The sequence below is a fragment of the Herpailurus yagouaroundi genome, unplaced genomic scaffold, assembly GCF_014898765.1.
Source record: "Herpailurus yagouaroundi ecotype Mexico unplaced genomic scaffold, PumYag 222, whole genome shotgun sequence".
Lineage (NCBI taxonomy): Eukaryota > Metazoa > Chordata > Mammalia > Carnivora > Felidae > Herpailurus > Herpailurus yagouaroundi.
In genome coordinates this window covers 16,460,506-16,482,277 of record NW_024412453.1, presented here as the reverse complement: position 1 = coordinate 16,482,277, position 21,772 = coordinate 16,460,506, and the positions used below count along the sequence as shown (strand labels likewise).

General features: G+C 49.0%; 1 protein-coding gene across 2 annotated transcripts in view; it reads right to left on the bottom strand.

The window, feature by feature from the left end:
* Positions 1 to 510: 510 nt before the first annotated feature.
* ADCY9 (adenylate cyclase 9) overlaps positions 511 to 21,772 on the bottom strand; it is a 129,084-nt gene continuing 107,822 nt past the window's right edge. For both annotated transcript variants that reach the window (XM_040459181.1, XM_040459179.1), the window contains 6 exons: positions 19,972 to 20,074; positions 18,836 to 19,044; positions 14,868 to 15,027; positions 13,839 to 13,987; positions 10,498 to 10,539; positions 511 to 4,967 (listed from right to left, as the gene is read on the bottom strand). In XM_040459181.1, coding sequence (XP_040315115.1) covers positions 3,779 to 4,967; positions 10,498 to 10,539; positions 13,839 to 13,987; positions 14,868 to 15,027; positions 18,836 to 19,044; positions 19,972 to 20,074 — 1,852 coding nt within the window. In that variant the 3' untranslated portion in view covers positions 511 to 3,778. The remainder of the gene's footprint in view (positions 4,968 to 10,497; positions 10,540 to 13,838; positions 13,988 to 14,867; positions 15,028 to 18,835; positions 19,045 to 19,971; positions 20,075 to 21,772) is intronic.

Below are 21,772 nucleotides of genomic sequence, written 5' to 3'. Positions count from 1 at the left end.
GATACGTACCAAGGGCATGTACGTGTCTTGAGGAGAGGCTCTGACTTTAAACTGATTCTGAAATGGGTTTGTGACTTCCCTTGATACGGACACCCCGGAACTCTGCAAGGAGAGGCTATGTGGGCACATTTTTTCAGAAAACCTACTTCATTTTCTCAGCCAATTCCTTCTCTTCACATTTTGCAGGAGAAACTGTTGAGAGGGCCTAATGAAACAGGGATAGCTGCTAGCGAAACTTGCACTGCAACCTGCTTTTTATCCTTTTTTAAGTTCCATGTAAAAATAAATGTTTTTCAACCTAACTGTAGCAAATACGTCCATTAAAAAAAAAGAAACCACATACATAAATAGGGTTTTTTTTTTTTTTAGTTGCCTTGTTTTCAGAGTCATGATGTGAAAGAAAAGCAGATCTTCTTAGTTCAGCCGCAAATTGCAGGAAACCAGGAGTGCCCCAATTTCTGAAGTGCTACACGTCTATCTTTTCAATGAGGAAATACCAGGCATCAAGGATTTAGATTTTAGAATATTTTAATATCCATTTCTTCAGTGGATGCATTTTCAAATAATTAGAATTAACAATTTAAAAAGAGCAGAGTGAAGGAACGATGGAAAAATGCAAACAGTTGGTTCTTGCTAATTTAACTTTAGGTTCTAGGCATGATGTGATTTTCTGAAACAATCAACCAAAAAATGCTTATCTCAAAAATCTAGAAATGCAAACGCAGACAGATCTTTGGAAACTACAAATTATTACAGTCCACGTAGCGGGAAGCACGCGGCCCTCTGGCTCTCAGTGTCAAGTGCAAATGTGCAGGTGTTGCATAATCTGTGTGACTCTTCAAGCTACTTAAGGGCTTCATAACTGATGCTCTACGTTTGTTTGCACTGGATAAAATTGTGTGTGTGCTTGTTTATATATATATATATATATATATATATATATATATATATATGTATATACATATATATATGTATGTATGTATAGTTCGATCTGACTTGGGGCCAAGAAGAAAACAGCAGTTGCAACTCAAAGCAACTATTTACACACATTCAGTTCTGAAGTATTGCTTCCTGACCTAAGTTCGTAAGAGGTATTGCCACTGTGAAGAATACGTCCATCGTGCTGGTAGTGCTTGAACTGCTTCTTAGGGACCTGTCTTCAGTGACTATTTGTTCAACGCCAACAGAGCTGGGCGCATGGCATTCCCACTGCAGAGATTCTGTGGTCCTGCATTGAGGTATGCTTCAGGGCAGGGAACCGGGAAGGACCCATGTCGCCTAGTGGCCCAGAGAGAACATCTGTACTGGTTATTTAGGAAGGCTCAGGGTGTTTTTTTAAAAGACAATTTTAAAACTCTGGGAGAGCCATCCATCAAAGGCTCCAACTTGCACACTGCTGGACCAGATCGCCAGATGTTAAGACCCTCTCCCTGCCGTCTGCAGCTTCCCAGGGTCAGGAATCACAAACATCCTTGCAGCAGGGGAAGGAATAAGAGAATGTGCTGGGGAGGACGCATGTGCAGAGATGAACCTTGTAGGGCGTGCTCTGAGTGGAACAGCAGAGACACAGCTGACGAGTCAGCAACTGCCCAGCCCCTTAGCTGCTGCCAGAGCTACGGAGCCTGGGGAAAGAAGGCAAAGGGACAGGACCACACTCAGATACACGCCTTAACACTGATAGAAGCCCCTAACACCCACCTTCCCTATGGGCAAGGACAGCATCGGGTAGTGTTTTAAAACAAAAATAAAAATAAAAATTCTGCAGGATCTTGTAAGAATACATTCTTTAGAAGCAAGAGGTATTGTCACACCATCCTTTCTCCGGCATCGGAAGACCAACAAACTGACAGTAAAACCTGAAGGAAGATCTTGGTTACTGAGAGCGCTCCTGACTCGCTTGGACATCAAGACCCTGGCTGTGGCCATACTGCTGGGACCCATGCATGTCCCCAAGGAGAGCTGGCCGATCAGAATCAGTATTTCCTGATACCGGAAATGGCAGATTGTGTATGAATTTGGGGGGCGGGGTTGATAATGGGACCTGATGTAGATGTGACAGTTACACAGAGATTTTAGCAGCGAAAAGAAAACGCACAGGGCATGCCGGTAAAGACCTTCAACAGAGAAGGAGCTAGTCCTCAAATTATCCTGTGAACTGTATGCCAGTGTCACCTGGAAAATGACCACGACAAGGCAACTCTAGCTTGAGTTCAACACCACGTACGCTCCAGACTCAACATGGCAAAACGTCATCACAGGCAGGATTAGCAACAAAGGGCCCAGAAGTGATTTTCCTTAGGTTTTCTACACTTGCCCTGGTTTAACACCTCATCTGCACGTGGACTATTCTGTCTCTACGCACAGTGTAAGAACTCCACCTAAAGGGGGCTCAGATTCACTCACTAGGTTCAATCCTGCCGCACAGAGGCCCAGCGCAAGCCAAGAACGGGAAAGGATGAGAAACTTCTGGGCTGTGTGGGAGCCAAGCCCCTGCCGGCACTGCCTGCCCACCCTTGTGCTCTGCCCAGGCCTGCCGCCTCATACAGAGCAGGGCTCTGACTCGACCCCTGCGGCAGGCAGGCCCCGTGGGTACTGATCTGCAGCTCGCAGGGCAGAAGCGGCTGCGTTAGTTAGGCTGAAAACCGTGGCTGGGAGCATCTCTGGCCCAGAGTGCTCTGGCCACGTCCGTCCAGGTCCTGCTCAGCCCCTGTGTGGGGACGTGGCCCAAAGCGGCCAAAGCACTAGTGGGCATCTTCTCACCCTGCTGTGTGCTCTGCAGACCCCCTTTCCCCGACCCAGCCTATCTCCCTTCACCACAATGACCTGGCAGCCCCTCCCCCGAAACACGCACTTCCTGATAAATAAATAAATAAATAAATGCAACCCTCAGACGTTTATTTCGAGTTTCCCTCTCAGAGGATTCAGCTTCAAAGACAAACCCCTTCGCTCCCAGCTGGAAGACCCCTTGGTTTCCGGGGCAGAATGAAACACGGCTCTTAAATACCTGAGGCCTGGGTTCACGAGCTCATCCCTGGTTAGCATCTGGAATTTGGGCCTGCACGTGGAAGAAGCCCTAACGCCGCCTGGCCGGGGAGCAGTGCCCCCTCAGCCCCGAGGGCCCAGGAGCTCTGGAAGGCGCAGGTGGGGAGGGCGCGGGCCATCCAGGCTGGCGGCTGCTCGCACCCCACGCCCCCCCACCGCCCCTCACAGTGAGTTACTGGCACTTGATCTCAGATTCATAAATGAAAGTGTGTGTGCGTGTACATGTTTACATAGAAAGATCAGGGCACTGGGAAACACTATTACGTACACAGAAAAAAATAAACCGCAAAAACATTGTATTAGCAAAAACAAAACAAAACAAAACAAAAACACAAACGACGACAAAACAAAAACCCAAAGTGTCTTGTGAGGAAAAGCAGTAAGAACGCTATCTTAACCACAGCTTCTGTTTAAAAAGTCCAGCAATACCCAATGCCATGATCTCCACCGGCGGTCTCTGTCCCCAGACTAGACGCCGCGGCCAGCCCCCGAAGGCACTTGTTCTCCACGCTGCTGGACGGTCACACCCAGGGGATAGGGCTCCGGGGAAGAAAAGGAACGAGACGGATGGAAACGACCCCTGAATAGCTGTGGTCCGCACAGACGTCAGGGCTGCCACGACCACATGACACCACGTCCAGGGACAGAGGCTGTGGTGCTCGGGATGCACAACAGGCAAGTACAAACGTGACTGGGTTTCAAGGAGCAGAGCACCGCGGCAGCGACGGGCGCTGCGTCACACGCTCTCGGAAACGTTGAGCCTGGTGAGCTCGCTGGCTTCTTCGGCGCCCGCTTCTTCACAGTCGCTTTTCTCTATGGCTTTGCCAAATCGACACCTTTCTTCGGCTGTGACAGGCTCCTTCCGGGGCCTCTTAGAGGACAGGTGACCATCCCTGGCCTGCACGTTGTTTTCGGAACCCGGAGGCGTCTTGTCCGCACTCTGGACAGAAGGCACCAGGTTGGCGATCTCGTCCGTGGGAGACCGCCCGATGCTGCCGTCCACCTGGACTCGGATGTCCGGGGAGATGGACAGCTGGTGCTGCGGCACGGCCCCGCTGTCCGTGCACTTTGGGTACAGGTAGGTCTTCATCTGGCCCTTGCCCTTGACGTTCACCGTCCCTCGGTAGTCGAAGTCATAGCCCATCTTGCTCAGGACGCGGTAGCTCTCCTCGCTCACCTGGATCCGGCACTCCACCCCCGTGCTGTCCATCCTGCTGGCGATGTTGACGGTGTCGCCCCAGATGTCGTAGAGCAGCTTGGTGGTGCCGATGACCCCCGCCGTGAGCGGCCCATGGTTGAAGCCCACCCTGAGCTTGAAGTTGAACCACAGCATGTTGCTGTTGAAGTCGTCCACCACGCGCATCATCTCCTTGGCGAACTCAAACAGGACCTGCAGGTGCTCCTGCGGGTGGCTGCCGTCCCGGCACTGCGCGCCGTTCAGCCCTGACGCAGCCATGTACGTGGCTCCGATGGTCTTGATCTTCTCGATGCTGCCGTAGCCCGGCCTGCTCAGGAGCTCGTCGAAGTCCCCGATGAGCTCGTTGAGGACGCGGTAGCACTCCTTGCCCCCCTCGTAGTTCTCCTCGTAGAACTCGCTGAAGTTGACGATGCTGGCAAAGATGACGCCCCCGCTGTCGTGGTTCTTGGAGTAGGTCTGGGAGACCTTCAGCTGCTCAGCCACGTGGTAGGGGATGATGTTCCTCAGCAGCCAGTCAGCTTGGTCCCTCATGCTCTGGATCTTGGTGCGGTGGAGGTCCGCCTCCACGTCCCCGTGGTAGTGCAGGCGGTAGCTGACCTCGAATTCTCGATTCAGGAACCAGACCAACAAGAGCAGGAGAAAGAAGACAAGAACCCCCTCCTGGCCAATCAGGCTGGCTGCTCTGCCGTCACGCGGCAAGGAACTGTTGCACGGATTCCCCTTGGAACTGGAGAGTAAAGAGAAGAGAACCGATGTACCTTCTTAAATGCACGTTTTAAGGGAGAGATTGCTGCTCAGGACTTGCGGGTTCTGAAACAGCCCAGCTAACTAGCACTCGGCACCAAATTCTGGGGCATCGACAGCACGCAGCCGCCAAGCGCCCCGCTCCCGTTTAGCTGGCTGGCTGGAGCGGTGCAGAAATAAAGGCTGACCTTTGTCACTGGCTTCTGAGTAAGCACTTGGTGACTGTGGTTCTTCAGGAGCCTTCAGCTCCTGGACTTTTAACATCTTTTCTTTACCCCCAACTTTCTATTTTGAAAATTGTCAACCTTACAGGAAAGTTAAGAGGCTACTTAAAACATTCATATGCTCCTCTCCTGGATTCAACAATTGCTGATGTTTCCCTGCTTTGCTCTTTCCCTGTCAACACACACTCATGCACACATGCCTCTCCCACTGAACATTCTGAATGTAAACTGCAGACATCATGACACTTGGATCCTGAATACTTCAGTCCCTATCTTCTAAGAATAAGGACGTCTCCCAACGTAACCACACTACCATCATCATACCCAAGAAATTTAACATTCTCTGACGCACTCCCTTTTTAGATTTCTCATCCAATGTTAGTTCTGAAAGATGTGTACTTTTACAAAGGATTTTGGTAAGTTCTCTACTGTCTACCTGTATAAAAGTCCACCAACGTACCATTAGCCTCTTCTGGGTTAGTTCTATTTTGCCAAAGTCATTTAAGACAATGTTAACATTTTAAAAAATAGTATGTATACTTTCAAGAGTAGCACATTGTGAGAAACTCAGACAGCATAAATAGTGGTAAAAAACAAATGTCTTTCCTTCAGAGAAGTATTGATTTTCTTGTGGTTGCAAGAAATTCTAATACATGGATGTACTGTAACAACCAGACCCCAACCCTGGGCCTTTGGGGCTGCGTCCACCGCCTACTACTGGCGAACACCGCAGGGACGCTCCTGTGCACAGGAGGGAGTCTGTCTGTGGGACAAACTACTAGAGCCGGAACCACGGAGTCACTTCAACTACTGCACATTTACAATTCCAGCAGAAATTTTCCAATTGCCTTTCTCATTTCTGTTCCCTCCGATGACAGCGTGCTCTCGAGGCGGGGGGCTCTCGGGGGGTGGGGGGCTGTTCTGCAGTTGGACGGTGCTGACCAGCAACAGGTGTGACTGAAGATCAGTGCCAGGAGCACGGTCTCTTTGCAAGTTCCTTTTTTAGATACAGCTTTTCCATTTAAAAGTACTACATACTCATGGAAACAAATGGAGGGGAAAACGCAGAAAGAAAAGATTTGGTCATCACGGACCACGCAGAGGCAATCACTGTTAATGAGCATGGCATTTCCTTGTCTGTCTTCTGTTTGTTTACAGAGCTGTGAGTGCTCTGTTCATGTCAATTCTGGGCTCTCATGTGCTTCTACAGCACACAGAGTGGTCTTCTAGATCTTATGTAGCAATGGGCTGAGTCACTATAAATATGATTCTATATAAAATGGATAGGTCCTCAGTTTAGATAGCTCCATGACACAGAAAACTCAATCCTGTAATCAGAATGTTTAAGAAGTTTTACTGTTACCTGTGACTTAAGGATATTATAAAAAATAACGAAATTGACCAATCTGGCCATAATGGTCCTCCATGAAACACAGTCACAGAAGCCCTGACCTTGGAATAAGAATCCCCAGACTCTGTCCCAGCTGACTACTGCGGAGTTCTGGAACCCTGGGCAAGATTTCTAGCTCTCAATTTCCTCACGTGTAAACTGAAGATGGGCTGGAGTATTGCTAAGTCCCTCCTGGCCTCAGGTTCTGTGCAAAAGGAGTTAACAGAGCAGGCCTGAGGCTGCTAGCCACAGAAAGGCCTACTGGCAACACTGCCCTAGGCTGGCATCAGGATCTCAGATTTGGGGAGGTTCCTGCCCCCCTTGATAAAAGGGGCTCACCGCGTCTACACTGCTTGTGTAAACAAGGTGGTTTATGCTGAGGACCTGCCTTCCTTCCAAGAGTCCGAAGTTTTGATTGATGCCAGGCAGAGATGCCTATCTGACTAGCCTCTAACAGAAACGCTGGGTACAGAGTCTCTGATGGGCTTCCCTGGTGGACAACATTTTACCTGTTGTGTCACAGCTCATTGCTGGAGGAATTAAGAATGTCCCAGACTATGTGGTAGGGACAGCACTCTTGAAAGCTGGCACTTAGTTTCCTCTGGACTCTATCTCATGTACCTTTTCTCTCTGCTGATTTTGCTTTGTGTCCTTTCATTGTAATAAATCACAGTACAACTATGTGCTGAGTCCTAAATCCTCCTAGCAAATTGCTGGTTCTGGGGGTGGTTTGGGGGATCCCTGCCATAAGTTCCCTGTGAGCCGGCAACCAAAAAAGGCCTCTGTGGTAAGACACACCACACTTACTTATTCTTCCAATGGTCATTTAATCAAATGGCAACACAGATTATGAATCTCAAGTACTGAACAATTAACTGAAATGACTGAAACAGATTTGTGTTCAGCCTTGCAAGCCCTCTAACAAGCTTGAGAATAGAGAGAGAATCTGCCCCAGGAGGCAGAAGGCCTTCTCTTGTGTGGGCCCATCTCGGTGGGTGAGGAGGGAACCTTTCTTTCTGTTTCTCCAAAGTGGTGACATTAAGGAACAGACATGTACTCATAAGTACATGTCACCGAGGCTCACCACCATCTTCACAGTCCAGTCGGGCTTTGTAGCCCTGGGGCAGACATGGGTGATGTGTCCGGGTCTCCTCAAGCAGGCTATTGCTCTCGATGCTTTTCTCACTGTGCTGTAGCCAAAACCAGCAGTGTGGCCTGACTCCGGAGAGGGGCACAGGCCAGTCCCTCTGCACAGAGGAGGGGAAGACTGGAATGTAGGCCAGCATGAGGGAGAAGGGCACCAGACTGTGACATGTGCTTTCTCCTTTGTTTGAAAGGAGAGCCCCAATCCACAGATCTACATTTAATGCCCAAGGGGCTGATGTGCTGCAGAAGAGATGTGTGACGGGCAGGTGAAAGAATTACTTCCCATCCATAACCAGTATTTCTCATTCCGCCACAGAAGGAGCCAAGATGGTGGTCTTATTCCTACATTCGAACAGCAAAGGTCAGTTCCAAAAAGAGGAATTCTACATGACTCAATGCAAGAGTCAATCTATGACTTAACGGTGGGACATTAAGTCATAATTGGAAGTTGAGAAAAATGCAGTATATCCATGATCACAGAGAAAAGGGGTTAAAACGTCAAGAAAAACGGAAAAAAAAAAAAAAAAAAAAAAAGATAAATCATGGTCCTAACCAGCTTAACATGGGATCTGTTAACATTCTGGTGTATTCGGTGCCATTTAAAATCTATGCCTAGATGGGGCGCCTGGGTGGCGCAGTCGGTTAAGCGTCCGACTTCAGCCAGGTCACGATCTCGCGGTCCGTGAGTTCGAGCCCCGCGTCAGGCTCTGGGCTGATGGCTCAGAGCCTGGAGCCTGTTTCCGATTCTGTGTCTCCCTCTCTCTCTGCCCCTCCCCCGTTCATGCTCTGTCTCTCTCCCTCCCAAAAAAAAAAAAAAAAAAAAAAACGTTAAAAAAAAAAAGAAATTAAAAAAAAAATAAAATCTATGCCTAGAGATGGGAGGTTGGGGGAGTGACTGAGCAATGGCACGGGGGTACTTCTGGGCACTGGGAATGTTTCATTTCTTGGTCCGAGCAGCAGTTTAGTGGGTGTGCTCACTTATGAAAAGTCAATGAGCTGTATTCTTATGATCTGGGTACTTTTCAGTGCACATGTTATATATTCATCAATAAAAAGTTTACTTAAAAAAAGGTGCTAAGTGTTTTGTTTCCAAATAAATACTATAGTAGTGATGGTAACAGAAACACATGTGCACTGGGCCTTTGTTCCATACTTTAAATCTCCTTCCCAGTGTCCATAGGTCCACAGAGATTTAATATTTTAATTGTAGAAACAGAAAAAAAAATCATTCATCACTCATTACCAGATCATAACTATTGCATATCTTACATTTTTTTCATATGTATAATGAAATCTGACAGGATGTTTCCAATTCCACCTAAGTGTTTTTCTTATTGGTGCATTTTAGCAGTGGCAATATTTGAGTACATGTATCATAATTCATTTCTTTTTTTTTTAATTTTTTTTTTCAACGTTTTTTAATTTATTTTTGGGACAGAGAGAGACAGAGCATGAACGGGGGAGGGGCAGAGAGAGGGAGACACAGAATCGGAAACAGGCTCCAGGCTCCGAGCCATCAGCCCAGAGCCTGACGTGGGGCTCGAACTCACGGACCGCGAGATCGTGACCTGGCCGAAGTCGGACGCTTAACCGACTGCGCCACCCAGGCGCCCCCATAATTCATTTCTTTTTATTGGCAACTGAAGTTCTGGATTGTCTCCTCGGCGGATAAACAAAAATAGAATTATTACGTCAAAGGCTATGAACACTTTTGTAGACGGATCGCCAAATTACTTTCCAAAACTATGTACCATTCTGAGGAGTGATGAAGCATGGCAGAAAAAGGGGGGCCCACTAGTGTGGGACGCCAGGGTTCACACACTTCCAATGACTAGCTGTGTGACCACAGATAGGCTCCTTAACTTCTCTCAACTTCAGCGTCCTCATCTGGAAAACGGGGACAAAGCCGCCTGATGTGTCAGGCTACTGTGAGAATTAAATAAGCCATGTATTTTAAGTGCCTGGTAGCTTAACAAAATAAACAGTGGCAGGGTAGGAACGCGCCACACCTCCACCTGCAATGGGTATGCACACTGTAACTTTGTGAACGTCCAATTTAAAAGACCAAAAGGAGGTGTGTAGTTATTTAAATGTCCGACGACTTTGGGAGTAACCTATTTGGCCTCTACCTACATTTCCCCCAGTGAATTTTTTTGTTTTTTTGTCCTTTATTTATGCAGGCCCTAACCAGCTCTTTAGGTGACAGCTCACAGCTATCTGTGTGCCCACATCCCATTGGTGTGTCAGTCAGCCTTTTATTTTTGTGCGTGTGTGGCTTTATTATTTGTAAGACTGGAAAGTTATCTGTTTTAGAGGCCTGCAAACTAATGTTATTTTTTCTAGACTTTTATATAGTCTTTTATAATTTAATGCTTATTTCTAACTCTTCAGTTTATTTAGATCTTACTTTGATGTCTATAGTAAAACAAGGGTCTAACGTTTATTATTTCAAATTTCTAGTTAGCAATTTCAAAATATTTTAGGGAATTAAAATAAGTACTGTCCCAGACTTCACAGATTTCCTTCATAACATGCTGAAATCTTATGTAAAACTGAGCCAAATCTAGTATGTTCTTAACAATCATTTCGTTTTTTCCAGTAAGATACTGTAACTATGATCTGTTATTTCAACAAGTACATACTTTCCACTTATTCTTTTAAGAATTACATATGGTTCTTTTTCTTTAAGATACAACTGCTTTTTCGGAAGTTACTCTCGTTTGTTCAGATACAAGCATGATGTTAACACTTACCTGAAATTCTGTCCCACATCCAGGTGTGAAATTACTATGGAACTGAAATTAAAATGCAGAAAAATATTATTATAAAAAGCAAAGAAGGCATTACATAAAGTGATCTGAGAAGAGTTTAAATAAACAATTTTCCTTTTTCAAATATGGAGATCAAGTTAGATAACTAAGTATAGTTAATTCTTTATTATAATTTGATGCTGGGTGTTAACTAAAAATCACAACAGGCACAGGGCACCTGGCTAGCTGAGTCGGTTAAGCGTCTGACTTCTGTGCTGACAGCTCAGAGCCTGGAGCCTGCTTCAGATTCTGTGTCTACCTCTCTCTCTGCCACTCCCCCGCTCATGCGCTCGCGCGCTCTCTCTCTCTCTCTCTCTCAAAAATAAACACATATTTAAAAATTTAAAAAAAAATCACAACAGGCAAAGTCAGTGACATAGCTAATAGGCCTTCATGTAAGGTGTGGAACAGACGCACCGTCACCAAAGAGTGACATCTAACAAGGAGTCTCCAAGGCGTTCATGTGACTGTTAGGACTCATCTACAGGTTCCCAAAGGCTAGACACCAGTCATGATGAACAGCAATGCCTGTTCACAAAGGACTGATTTAGAAAGGAGCTCAGGAGGGGCGCCTGGGTGGCTCAGTCAGTTAAGCATCTGACTTCGTATCTTGGCTCAGGTCATGATCTCACAGTTCATGAGTTCGAGCCCTGGATCAGGCTCTGTGCTGATGATGTGAAGCCTGCTTGGGATGGTGTCTCTCATTCTCTCTGCCCCTCCCCCTGATTGTGCTCTCTCTGTCTCTCTCAAAATAAAAAAACTAAAAAAAAAAAAAAAAAAAAAATCTGTTAGAGAGGAATTCAGGAGACGCTGGCTACCTGAGAAGCTGGTGGTCCCAAAGCAATCAAGTCCCAGTTTGGGGCACAGAAACCACAGACTATAAGGAACTCCCTCTTGGTGTTGGAGCAGGACCCATGACCTGCAGGATCCTCTCCACATCCCTCATAGCCTCTTCTGGGGTCCTGTTGCACCCAGCTTCCCCCCAGGCCAGCAAATCAGCCTCGTGCCCCCACATTTCCTGGTCCTCTAGATCCACCTGCCCTGCTCACCATGAAGGGGGACCTTACACAGCCTCTGCCAGCAGCTCCCCTGGGCAGCAGACCAGGGGACAGCTCAGAGAGACTTTCACCATCACAGGAGGTATTAGATGATGTCACAGGGAAGGAGAGAAAGAGCGACAGCAGAGACACTGCTCTGAGTCTGAATGTCCTCTCCTCTCCTTGCCCAGACATGGCGGTGACACTGGTTTTCCACGTGTGCACAGCCCTTCTTTCACATCTGCATCCCCCCAAGGCTGGAGCGGTTCTTGGAAGTCCCCTCCCCTACACAGGGGGCTTGTTCATCACTCCGGCAGCTTCCTACCCTGTGACCCTGCAAGGCTCAGTGGGGCCGACAGGGTCGATGGGCTCAAAGGATTTTGCAAGTAGGGAGGACTACCGGGTGCAGGGGAGACTCAGGATGCCAGCCGCACCCCAACATCTGCTCTTTGAATTCTGGACAAAGGTGATGGAAGTAGTCCCTGATCACTCTGGTCCCAGTGGAAAAGCCTGGCACCAGTGACTGAAGGACATTGTGAACGGCTGATGGGGGATCTGTGGTGGTTCTCTTAAAAGGTTAAAAGGCATGACGAATCCCGTGCTCTTGGGAGAGAGTTTTATAATGACCCTGATTCCAGACGGCCATACCTTCAGAAAGGAAAATGTACACTGTGTTCTGCTTAAAGTAATTTAACTATTTATTAAGGTTTCCTTTCAGATGCTGAAGGACAGCTTTACCTAAAATTCCCTTTTGATCTTAATTTGCAGAGAACTTGAGCGTCTTTCATGTCGTCATTATTATGTGAAATAAACTGAGGAGAAGGGTGCTTACTCTGTCCGTTACCAACCACTACTCTGGTCAAGTCCACAGGTACACGATGGCGGTTTCATCTGCTATTGCAACAAACTAGATCATTGTCTACTTCTGAACTTATTACAGCAATGGTTCTCAGCAACAATAATGCCATTCTTAGGGGCATTTCTAAACTGTTGGGGCTCCCTCTGGTTGTCCCAGTAATTTGAGGAACCAGGAATGTTAGATGTCCTGCAAAGCACAATGAAAGAACGCCCTGTATAACTTTGAGATATCCTACTGGCCTAAACCCACTGTAATTATAAAAGGTGGTTCTTTAATATGTGCTAACAGTAAAATGTTTTTATATGCAGTTACCAAAAAAAGTCCAATATTTAGGAGAAGTTTAATGCTTAATGGCTTAAGGACATTATCGGAAATTTCTAAGTTAATCACTGTGAGCATTCTGCTATCTAAGGTAACACTGTTTTTCCAACTACACAGCTAGCTGAAAAAGGCTAATAGCCACAAAACCAGTTGCAAATGCGCAGTGATCAACAGGAGACTTGTTTTTAACACACTAAGAATCAAACATTATTTGGTTAGTAGGACAAAATAAAGACAGGGATCTTACTGGATTTCATTAACATAGAATGTTCTAAATACAGCACAAATCACTGCCATCCTCTATATTTCTATTTGTTAATTTTTCATAGCATAACGGCAAGAACTGGTCCCATCCCTTGGGGTCTTCCACACAGTTCCTTTTTCTTTTCCCACACCATCCAATCTATTTCTTGGAGCCTACCAGTGATAGGGTTTTGAAGGCCATTTGAATACCTGGGAATGAAAAGTATTCTTCAAATGTGGGAGGATTTCAAGACAAAAGATATATTTCCAGTGACTGGTCAGTACTCTGTTTCATGTCATGATGTGTGTCACGACAGGGAGTCAATATTTATAAATAAGGCTCAGGTTGCCGGCAACAGCACCATATCCCCTCACTCCCTCTCCTTCAGCAGCCTGCAGTCTGTCTGGGTACATTACCCCTACTCAAACAAAGTTGGAACCGGCTTCCTCTTTGCTTTCTTGGTCTACCTATTCCTTGATTCCTTCGCTTTCTTGATGGGCTCGTATGCAACAGCCTCTGGTCCTACTTCTCCAGTGTAAGGAAGTTCAAGCACAAGCTTAATGCATTCTGTCCTCTGGGGCAGGGGTAGTCACCCAAGCATGTCTATATGCAAATACGTACTACATTGCCAAAAATTATCTTTTCTTTCTCTTGCATATTAGTCTTGGGGTATGTCGTGTCTGGTGAGAGCTGTCGTGCTGTGATAGTACCTGTTAGAGCAGAGGGAGAGGGCATCGCCTCAAACGTGAAAGACACAGGTGAGGTCAGGAAAGGGGTCCCAGCCGGCGAGGGTGCCGGACTCAGACCGTGGTGGTGGACGTACCTGTCCGGGCAAAGGGAGACGTAGAGCAGGAGCAGCGGCCCAGCCCCGACGACGGTGGCTAAGGAGGACCTCATCCAGGAGCTGAGCTGGCAGAAGTTACAGTAGTGCACGACAGCGGTCAGGATGGCGGAGCCCGCGAACACGGTGAACTGTAACAAGGGGCCAGCGTGGTCAGTGACCCGCCCCGCCTTGGCCTCACTCCCGTTCTGCCATCAAAGGATTCACTCACTTATCTTTCTTTCAAAATAAAAATCGCTTAATGTCTGGCAGTTTCAGGGACGGATGGCACTCTGTCACATTAATCGCCCAGAGCTTTAGGCTGCAAGTCTGCACTAGCACCAAAGTTCTCCAGATGTGTGGGAACGGCATGAGTCACGCCAGAGGAAAGGGAAGGCAGGCCACCAGTCTGAAAACCACCGCCGTGTAAGTGGTTACCTTTAAGAGGCCTTCCTTCAGGCATCCCGCTAGGTGCCAGCAGAAATGTAATTTGGGGTATCAAATGCAGTCAGCCCACCCAGCTCGGGTCACATTGGCTTTCACCAAAAACATGACCTTCCACAAGGGCATTAATTCACTCCTTCTGGGGTCTAACCAGGAAGCTCCTCCCTGATCAACAGCAGCCGATCCAGGGGCCAGTCACACAGCTGTGCTGGTCCTACAGACGAGCATGTTATCTTGTACTTGTCTGGAAACGTGGGGCTGATGCTGCTTGGTGAAACATGTAAGCAAACAGCTCATCTGGAGCTCGGCAAAGAGCAGGTGAGGTTGGAGAGGGCACATGTCAACCGGGCAGGGCAGCCGCGTACCCAGCCCTGTTGACTGCGGTCAGTGACAGGCCACGTGCTCACCTCCCTGACTGCTTCAGGCAAGTCTTTTTAGAAGACAAGCACAAGGTGGTGACAAAGAGTTTGTCCCTCTTTAGAGGCCTATATTTAAACTGCTGTCCCAAGTCATCAGACTTATTTAAAAAAAAAAAAACCACGAAGTTGTGCGAAAGAGCCCAGAAACAGGCACCAGGCCTTTACTTACATGTATGTCGGTGTCAAATTCAGAGGTGACATGTGAATAGACGGCGAGAGCAGGGAGTGACACCAGGATGGCCCCAATGAAATGGCGCGGGAGCCAGCCAGCTATCCGCTCCAGCAGGCGCTTGGTACAAGCCATCACATCCTCCAGGAAAAACACCATCCTGGGACAAGGAGAAAAGGGGTGTCTGCGGGCAGGTCAGCCTGCCGGGGAAGATGAGGGCAGGAGACCCACAGGCTGCTGCCGTGAGTGTGGGGGCCGCAGAGCCCTGGCCCCTCACCTCTGGAAGATACCAAGAGAACTCGACTTGCTCAGCTCATCAGACCTTATTCGAAGGTCATTTGTTGCCTCCTGATAACACGTGTTTGTAGAAAGCCAAGCATAAGCTTCTGTGGGTCTTAAAGGAGCATGGAAGAACCAGGCACGGGAACATGAACAGGCCCCACCTGCTGTCCCAGCCTGCCAGGGTAGGGGTCCGGGGGCTGGGCGCTTTGGAGGTGTTTGGGGATTTGGCAGGGCCTTTCTGGTTGCCAAGGGGACTGAGGGGTGCTGCTGGCATCTAGTGCGCAGGAGCCAGGGAGGGGAGGCTCTACCCTGCTTTCCGCACAACGGCCACCTGCCCCCTGGACACCCACAGAGGCGAAAAACCTGCTGCTGCTGACCTCAGCCTAGAGCCTAGTTATATCTCGTTTTTAAACAGAAAGTAGTTTCTGGGTGGTACTATCGCAGTTATCTTCCAGGAATGGACTACTGTGTGAAGTGCCCTTGGCTTTGTTTGGGGCCTCAGCAAGGCTCACTCAGCAGTTCAGAAATCAGGTCAGAGGCTGCAACCCAGCTCACAGCACCATGCCACCAAACCCGCACACCTCTAGGGTTCCCTTTGTGGCGATCGCGCACCTGAGGACACAGCTGATGACTCTGTTATGACCTCCCCGGTGGTGCCACCCTGGCAAATACAAGGTGAAGCACTATGTACTTGATGCATTTTATTTTTAATGGCTTTCTTGACTTGTCTCCTTCGTGTTAGAGTGAGGGCATTTCACGGGCCCTTCTGAAACTGTGTGTATGGGTAGGTAGGCTGTATTTCAGGATGGTGATGTGGACATCACAAAAAGAATCTTCATAAAGAAAGGAGAGCAAGTATGTGGGGCGCAGAACCACTGTTCTAGAGGAAGAATGGTTTGGGGTGAGGGGCCAGTACCTGGATGCCAGCAGGGGGAGATGGAGGAGGGCCACCGGGGTTCAGCTTGGGAGGGAGACCCACACACATAGACCCTCTCTCTGAAGCCTGGCCCTAGCGAGGAGGAGAAGGGACAGACCCACTATCCTCACCTCTGGCTGGGGGGGGGGGGGGGGGGGTCGTGGTGGTACAGACACTGTTGCTCAGCTTTGACACCAAAAGTTCCCCTCCAGGACCTTTGCCACACAGCCAGGTGCCCGTGCCTTCTGTCACGGACACCTCAGCGCAGCAGCCACGGGCACGTACGCTTGACCTCCACCAGGAAACCGCAAATCTTGGCCATTTTCCACATGGAGCCAGACAGGCCCTGTCTGACCCTTTTAGGGCCTGGATGGGTCTGGCCTCCTGACACTCAAATGGATAATGGAGTGCTGGGAATATTTCCAAGACTAACCACAAATATGCTCAAAGGCAGAATACATAAGCCCCATGAGGAGGCAGAGGGAGCCAAGTTCCAAGAGGGAGAAGGCAGGACCGACAGGCCCTTCATGAAGGTCCCCAGGATGGCAGACCTCTGAGGATGAGACTCACTGTGCTCATGCCCGCCTGGGCTCAGCACAAAATGAAGGGAGTGCAAGGATGGGCTGTGACTGCGATGCAGGAAGGCTTGTGGAGGAGGGTTAGGCCAGCCACCAGAGCAGCTGCAGAACCGGCCTCCCTGGGGCACCCACATATTCTGCAGCACGGGGCTCCTGTTGACCTGGGATCCTAACAATGCCCTCTGCATGGCGAGAGGAGCTCCATCAAGTTCCCGACCCCTCCCAAGCTTTGATGATACGGGCGAAGTGGACTTTTAAGGTCACACCAGTGGTCATTCAGGAGGAGTGGCCGCCTCATTTGAAGGTGCTTGCAGAGCACGTGGGTGTGCCAGGCCCAGAGCCCACCGGGGTGCAGCCAGGCCTGGCATCTTTGTGGCCTACAGCCCTTGGCAGTCTCCAGGTTAGCCCAGACCCTGTAGAACTAGCTCCAGTGGAACAGGGAACAGTGGTGTAAAGGGCTTTTTAAAAAGGCATGGAGACAATGCTGGCCTCTGAGCGAGCAGGAGCCTTCTCTAGCTGCCAGGGCCTGTGTCACACAAAAACCTGGGCCCAGGGCAGGAAGCGCGAGGAGACTCACTGCAGGTGGATACCAGGTTTTCTTTGGGGTGGCAGAAATGTTCTAAAATTATCTGGTGATATTTGCACAACTCTGTAGGTTTACCAGGAATCACTAAATTGTACACTTACACGAGTGAATTTCTAGTACGTGATTAAAAAGGAAAAGACAAACCAGGGGCCTGAAGATGCCTTGGTTTGGGATCCCAGAAGCAGAGCTGATCTGGGAGTAGTTCCCAGGCAGCTCAGTAAGGGGTGCAGAGCCGCCCTGCAGGGGCCCGTAGGGAGGAATCCCTGGCTCAGCGCAGCACGGCTCAGTCCTGGTGGGGAATCTGGGTGGAGAGCACAGATGCACCCTGCAGTTACCTCAACCTGGAGGAGACATGAAGGTCAAGTGTGAGGCCTCCAGCAGCCAGAGAAGGCCCTCAGCAGAGAGCCCCAGGGGTAGGGGCCGGGGTGGGGGAATAAGGGGATGGTGAGCATGGGGATGGGGAGAGCGATCCAGACCATATACTCCAAAGCGGAGCGGCAGGGGCCTAGTGTTCAGAAGCCTGAGGGCTAGGCCCGAGGCTGCAGTTTCCTGTCCTGGGGTGTTGGGGAAACAGAGCAGACACTCGAGGTCAGGGCCCTTCTCCCCGTTTCTGTTTTACATCTAGCTTCTGGGGGCAATTAGCAGAGGGACTGCCAGGTGAGACTGACAGGACTGGACAGAGGACGTTGTCTCGGTGCCCAGGAGGCAGACGGGGGAGAGCAGAGGGCGTGTGCGTGAACAGAGTACCCTGTGCATTTGCATCTAGTCGGAAATATGCAGAGCGGCTGTGAGCGTCCCCAGGTGCTGGGCTGAACCCCAACATCGGGCTGAATGGGTCTTGAGGGCCTACCTTCCCTGAGGGGTCCCTGCTATCCATTCAGACCTTCTATCCATTTCTAAATGGGTTGCTTGTCTTTTCATTACTGAGCTTACATTCTAGATGGCAGACCCTCAGCACAGCTGCGGTTGGCAAATACTCTCCAGCCTGCAGGCTCCTTTCACTCAGACCCGAGAAACAACAGGTGTTCTCTGGAACACAGAGGCTTTAAATTTTGATGAGGCCTAACTTATGTCTTCTTCCTCTGGCCACTCATGCTTTCCGTGTCCTAAGAAAGCACTGCCTGACCCAAGCTGGTGGAGATGGAAGCCTATGATTCCTACTAACATTTTGGAAGTTTTGCTCTCACATCTAGAAGAGGCACCCACTGATTTGCCAGTGGCCACCCACTACGTGAGCCCCGTACGCTTCTGTCCTGTTTCTCTTCCCTTTCTAATTCCCTGTCTTTCCACTTGCTCTCTTTAAGTCTCTGAGCTGGGAGACCCAGGGGCTGGCTGGCAGCTGTGGGGCTGCAGAAGACATGGACCCCCTCTGGTAAGGAAGATGCTCACCTCTGCTGAGGGCCGTGGTCTGCGGAGAGGATGCTGTGCAGTGGAGCTGGAGGAGGGGAGGGGACAGGACCAGTCGCCCAGAAGGAGAGCTTGCAGGTGCCTCTGGCAGGAGGCAGGTCAGCGGAGCCGCAAGCCAACTACACAGCCATAAACTATGGAGCCAGCAGAGGGAGCTACAGGCTAAAGGCCGGAAAGAGCCCTGCAGGTGGGCCTTTACCTGACGGAGACCACGAGGGACAGCACCTCCAGCAGCAGGGCGGCACCGAAGACGGCCAGGGCGGCGGGCGGGGGAGGCACGGAAGCAGCCCCGTACTTCAGGAAGCAGGTGATGGACAGAATCAGAAACACTGTCGTCGACAGAAACACATCCAGGAGGGAGCTGAAGGTGGCGCTGGCAAAAGTCTTCACGGGAGAATTCTTTATAACCTGTGTGTGGGAAGGAGGGGAGGCGGGAGGCGTGAACCAGAGCTGCGGCAGATGGCCACAGAGTAGGATTTAGATGAAAGACAAAGCCAACGTTTGTTGAGTACTTGCCCACCCTGGACCGAGTACAGGTGTAAGTTCTTTAAGGCAGGCCATCTCTACTATCGCTTTTAACGAGGACACTAAGGCACAGAGCAGTCAAGAAACTTGCCCCAGGCCACACAGCAAGCAATTACAAACCAGTAAGTTCCCACAAGCATGTTACATACTGAGCCTGAAAGGTGGGTTATGGACTGGCAAAGGCAATGACTCTGTGTCTGTGAAGCCGTGTAACAGAAGCCATTTTCTGGAAGCTTCCACTGAATGCTGGGTCCCAGGTTCAGGGTGTGTGACAGCTGGCTTCATGTCAGCAGTAAGAGGCAGGGACTGAAGCTGCAGCAGATGAAAGCATGGGCACATCAACAGACAGTAAGATGCTCATGCCTTCAGTCAAGAGCCTGTTCGGGGCCTGGCCCTGTGCAGGCGCTGGGAGCTCACAACCTAATGGTGGGGACAGACAGGAGCTGAAACGTCAGGGTGCCGTGGTAAACATAACAAAGTGACACGCATGTAATGTTAGGGAGTCCCAGGGAAGGAGGGAGAAAATGAGGGCAATGCCAGCCAGCAATGAGCAGGGGGCCCAGAAAAGACATGCCTGCGATGCTAAATGATGGAGCACAGAAAGATCGGGGTTGTTTTCCCTGTGCGGATAAATTCACATGCAGACGCAGCTTGGGGCTTACAGACTGTGAGAAATCAGGAGTAGCCTTCAGTGTCCTGTCACTCAAGGCGAAAAAAAAAAAAAAAAAGTCTGCCAAAGCACAAAGCTGATAGCAAACTGTCCAGCACAAACAATAAATTTCTTTGATAGAAGTATGAGGGGAAACGCACCTCTTCTTGATAGCTGGTCCGATAGGATCGCTCTAGCTCCTGATCCAGGAAGTTCAAGCTGAACTGATTGATGGGTGGCTTGAAAAAATAATCCTTCATCAGGCTAGAAGAAGCGAAAAATGCATTTGATCAACACTGCGCACAGTCATTGTGCTGACTTTATCAGACCGCAATTTGCTGCCCCAACACTGTTCCCCAAGCATGTCACAAAAACAGTGTCTGAGGGTCACTATGTGATAGACCCCGCCAGACCACTCCCTTAGGACACACACAAGTCTGGAAAGTGCTTTGTATTTCTAAAACACATGTTGTGTTTACTCTCCAAAAAAACAATGGCTGCCCACTGTCATTACAGCATACATCATGAGAACCCTGCTTCTGGAAACATCTCTCAGTGTTTGAGGAAGAAGGCAGCTCTATTGTGCTAGAAAACAACTGCTTCTGGAGAGGCAGACATCCTGTACTGAGAAGACTTAGGCTGATTCCAAGGCTTCTGATGAAAACATCACTCGGAGCTGCTGTCCTGCCATTCAGAGCTCTGACAGTCAGTACCGCTGTCACAGCAGACAGGCTGTTATCACAAAACTGTTTACAGAGTTAGTGTAACTGGGGTGCTATTGTCACATATGCAGATTGCGTGTGAAACCTGAAAAATAACACTCAAGGATTTTAATAGCAGAGAAATCAAACCTGCTTTATGTGACTCTCATTCTTTTGTGGGTTGCTAGCAAATACTAAAATCCTTTTTATTCTGCAGAAAATTACTATAAATTTAAGAGAGTGTTGACATGTTTTCAGAAGGCAAATACAACCAGGGAGTGTAGTCTCTTTCCCTCAGACAATAACTTCTGCAATTAAATCAGATAAAACAGATACAGTCCCTCCCATGTGCCTGACACACAGTGGGGTTCACATAGGCACGCTCCCTCCTGTCCCTGAAGCACAGTGGACTCTCTCCTTCTGTGACAGGTGCTCAGGACCTCACTATACTCGTACACTCAGAAGAGAGAAAATTCCATCCCCAAATGTTGACCCTCATCATCCCTTCCACTCAGGAAGTGTAGACAGAGGAAAATCAACACAGCGGCTATAAGGACGATGTGCAACGGCCACAGTTAGGAGTCAAGGGACAGGATCCACACAGCCAGAAGCCGTGCTGTTCCTCTGAAATTAATACTGAGAAGTTCCATTTCTGGGAACAGAGATTAGCTCCTTTTGGACCAATCCCCTCTCAGATAACAATAAACCCTGGACAAGATTATAAAAATGACTCCTGGAAGGCAGTACAGACTAACCAAAGCAGACAGAAGATGGAGGAGAGTCAGACTTGGAAGAAGGGAACAGCACCAGCTTAATTTCCCCCCTTTTTTTTTTTTTTTGGCCTGAAGACTGCCATTAGTCAGCAACACATGCAGGATGGCTAAAACTCAGATAGAAAAGCCACAATCTCGCTGTCTTGGAAAATCAGGAAACAATGTTTGGGTGCTTGTGGTTGAGAAAATGAGGTTGAAAATCCCAGAGGAAAAAAAATAGAGAAGGGGCACCCCCACATTCACCATATAAGCTCTGCCCAAGTCTCTGGCTGCCGCTTGAGGTGTGCACATGCACAGCAGACTGTGAGCAGCCTGATTCAGGCTGGAAAAAAAAAAGAGCAGCTGCCTACCCCAGGGGAGGCAACGTTTGGTGTCTGAGTTTAGGGAAGTGAACTGCCTGAGGAAGGAAAGAAGGAAGTGAGGGAGGGAGGGGGGAAGAGAGAGGGGGGGAAGGGAGGGAGGAAGTGAGGGAAGAAAGGAGGGAGGAA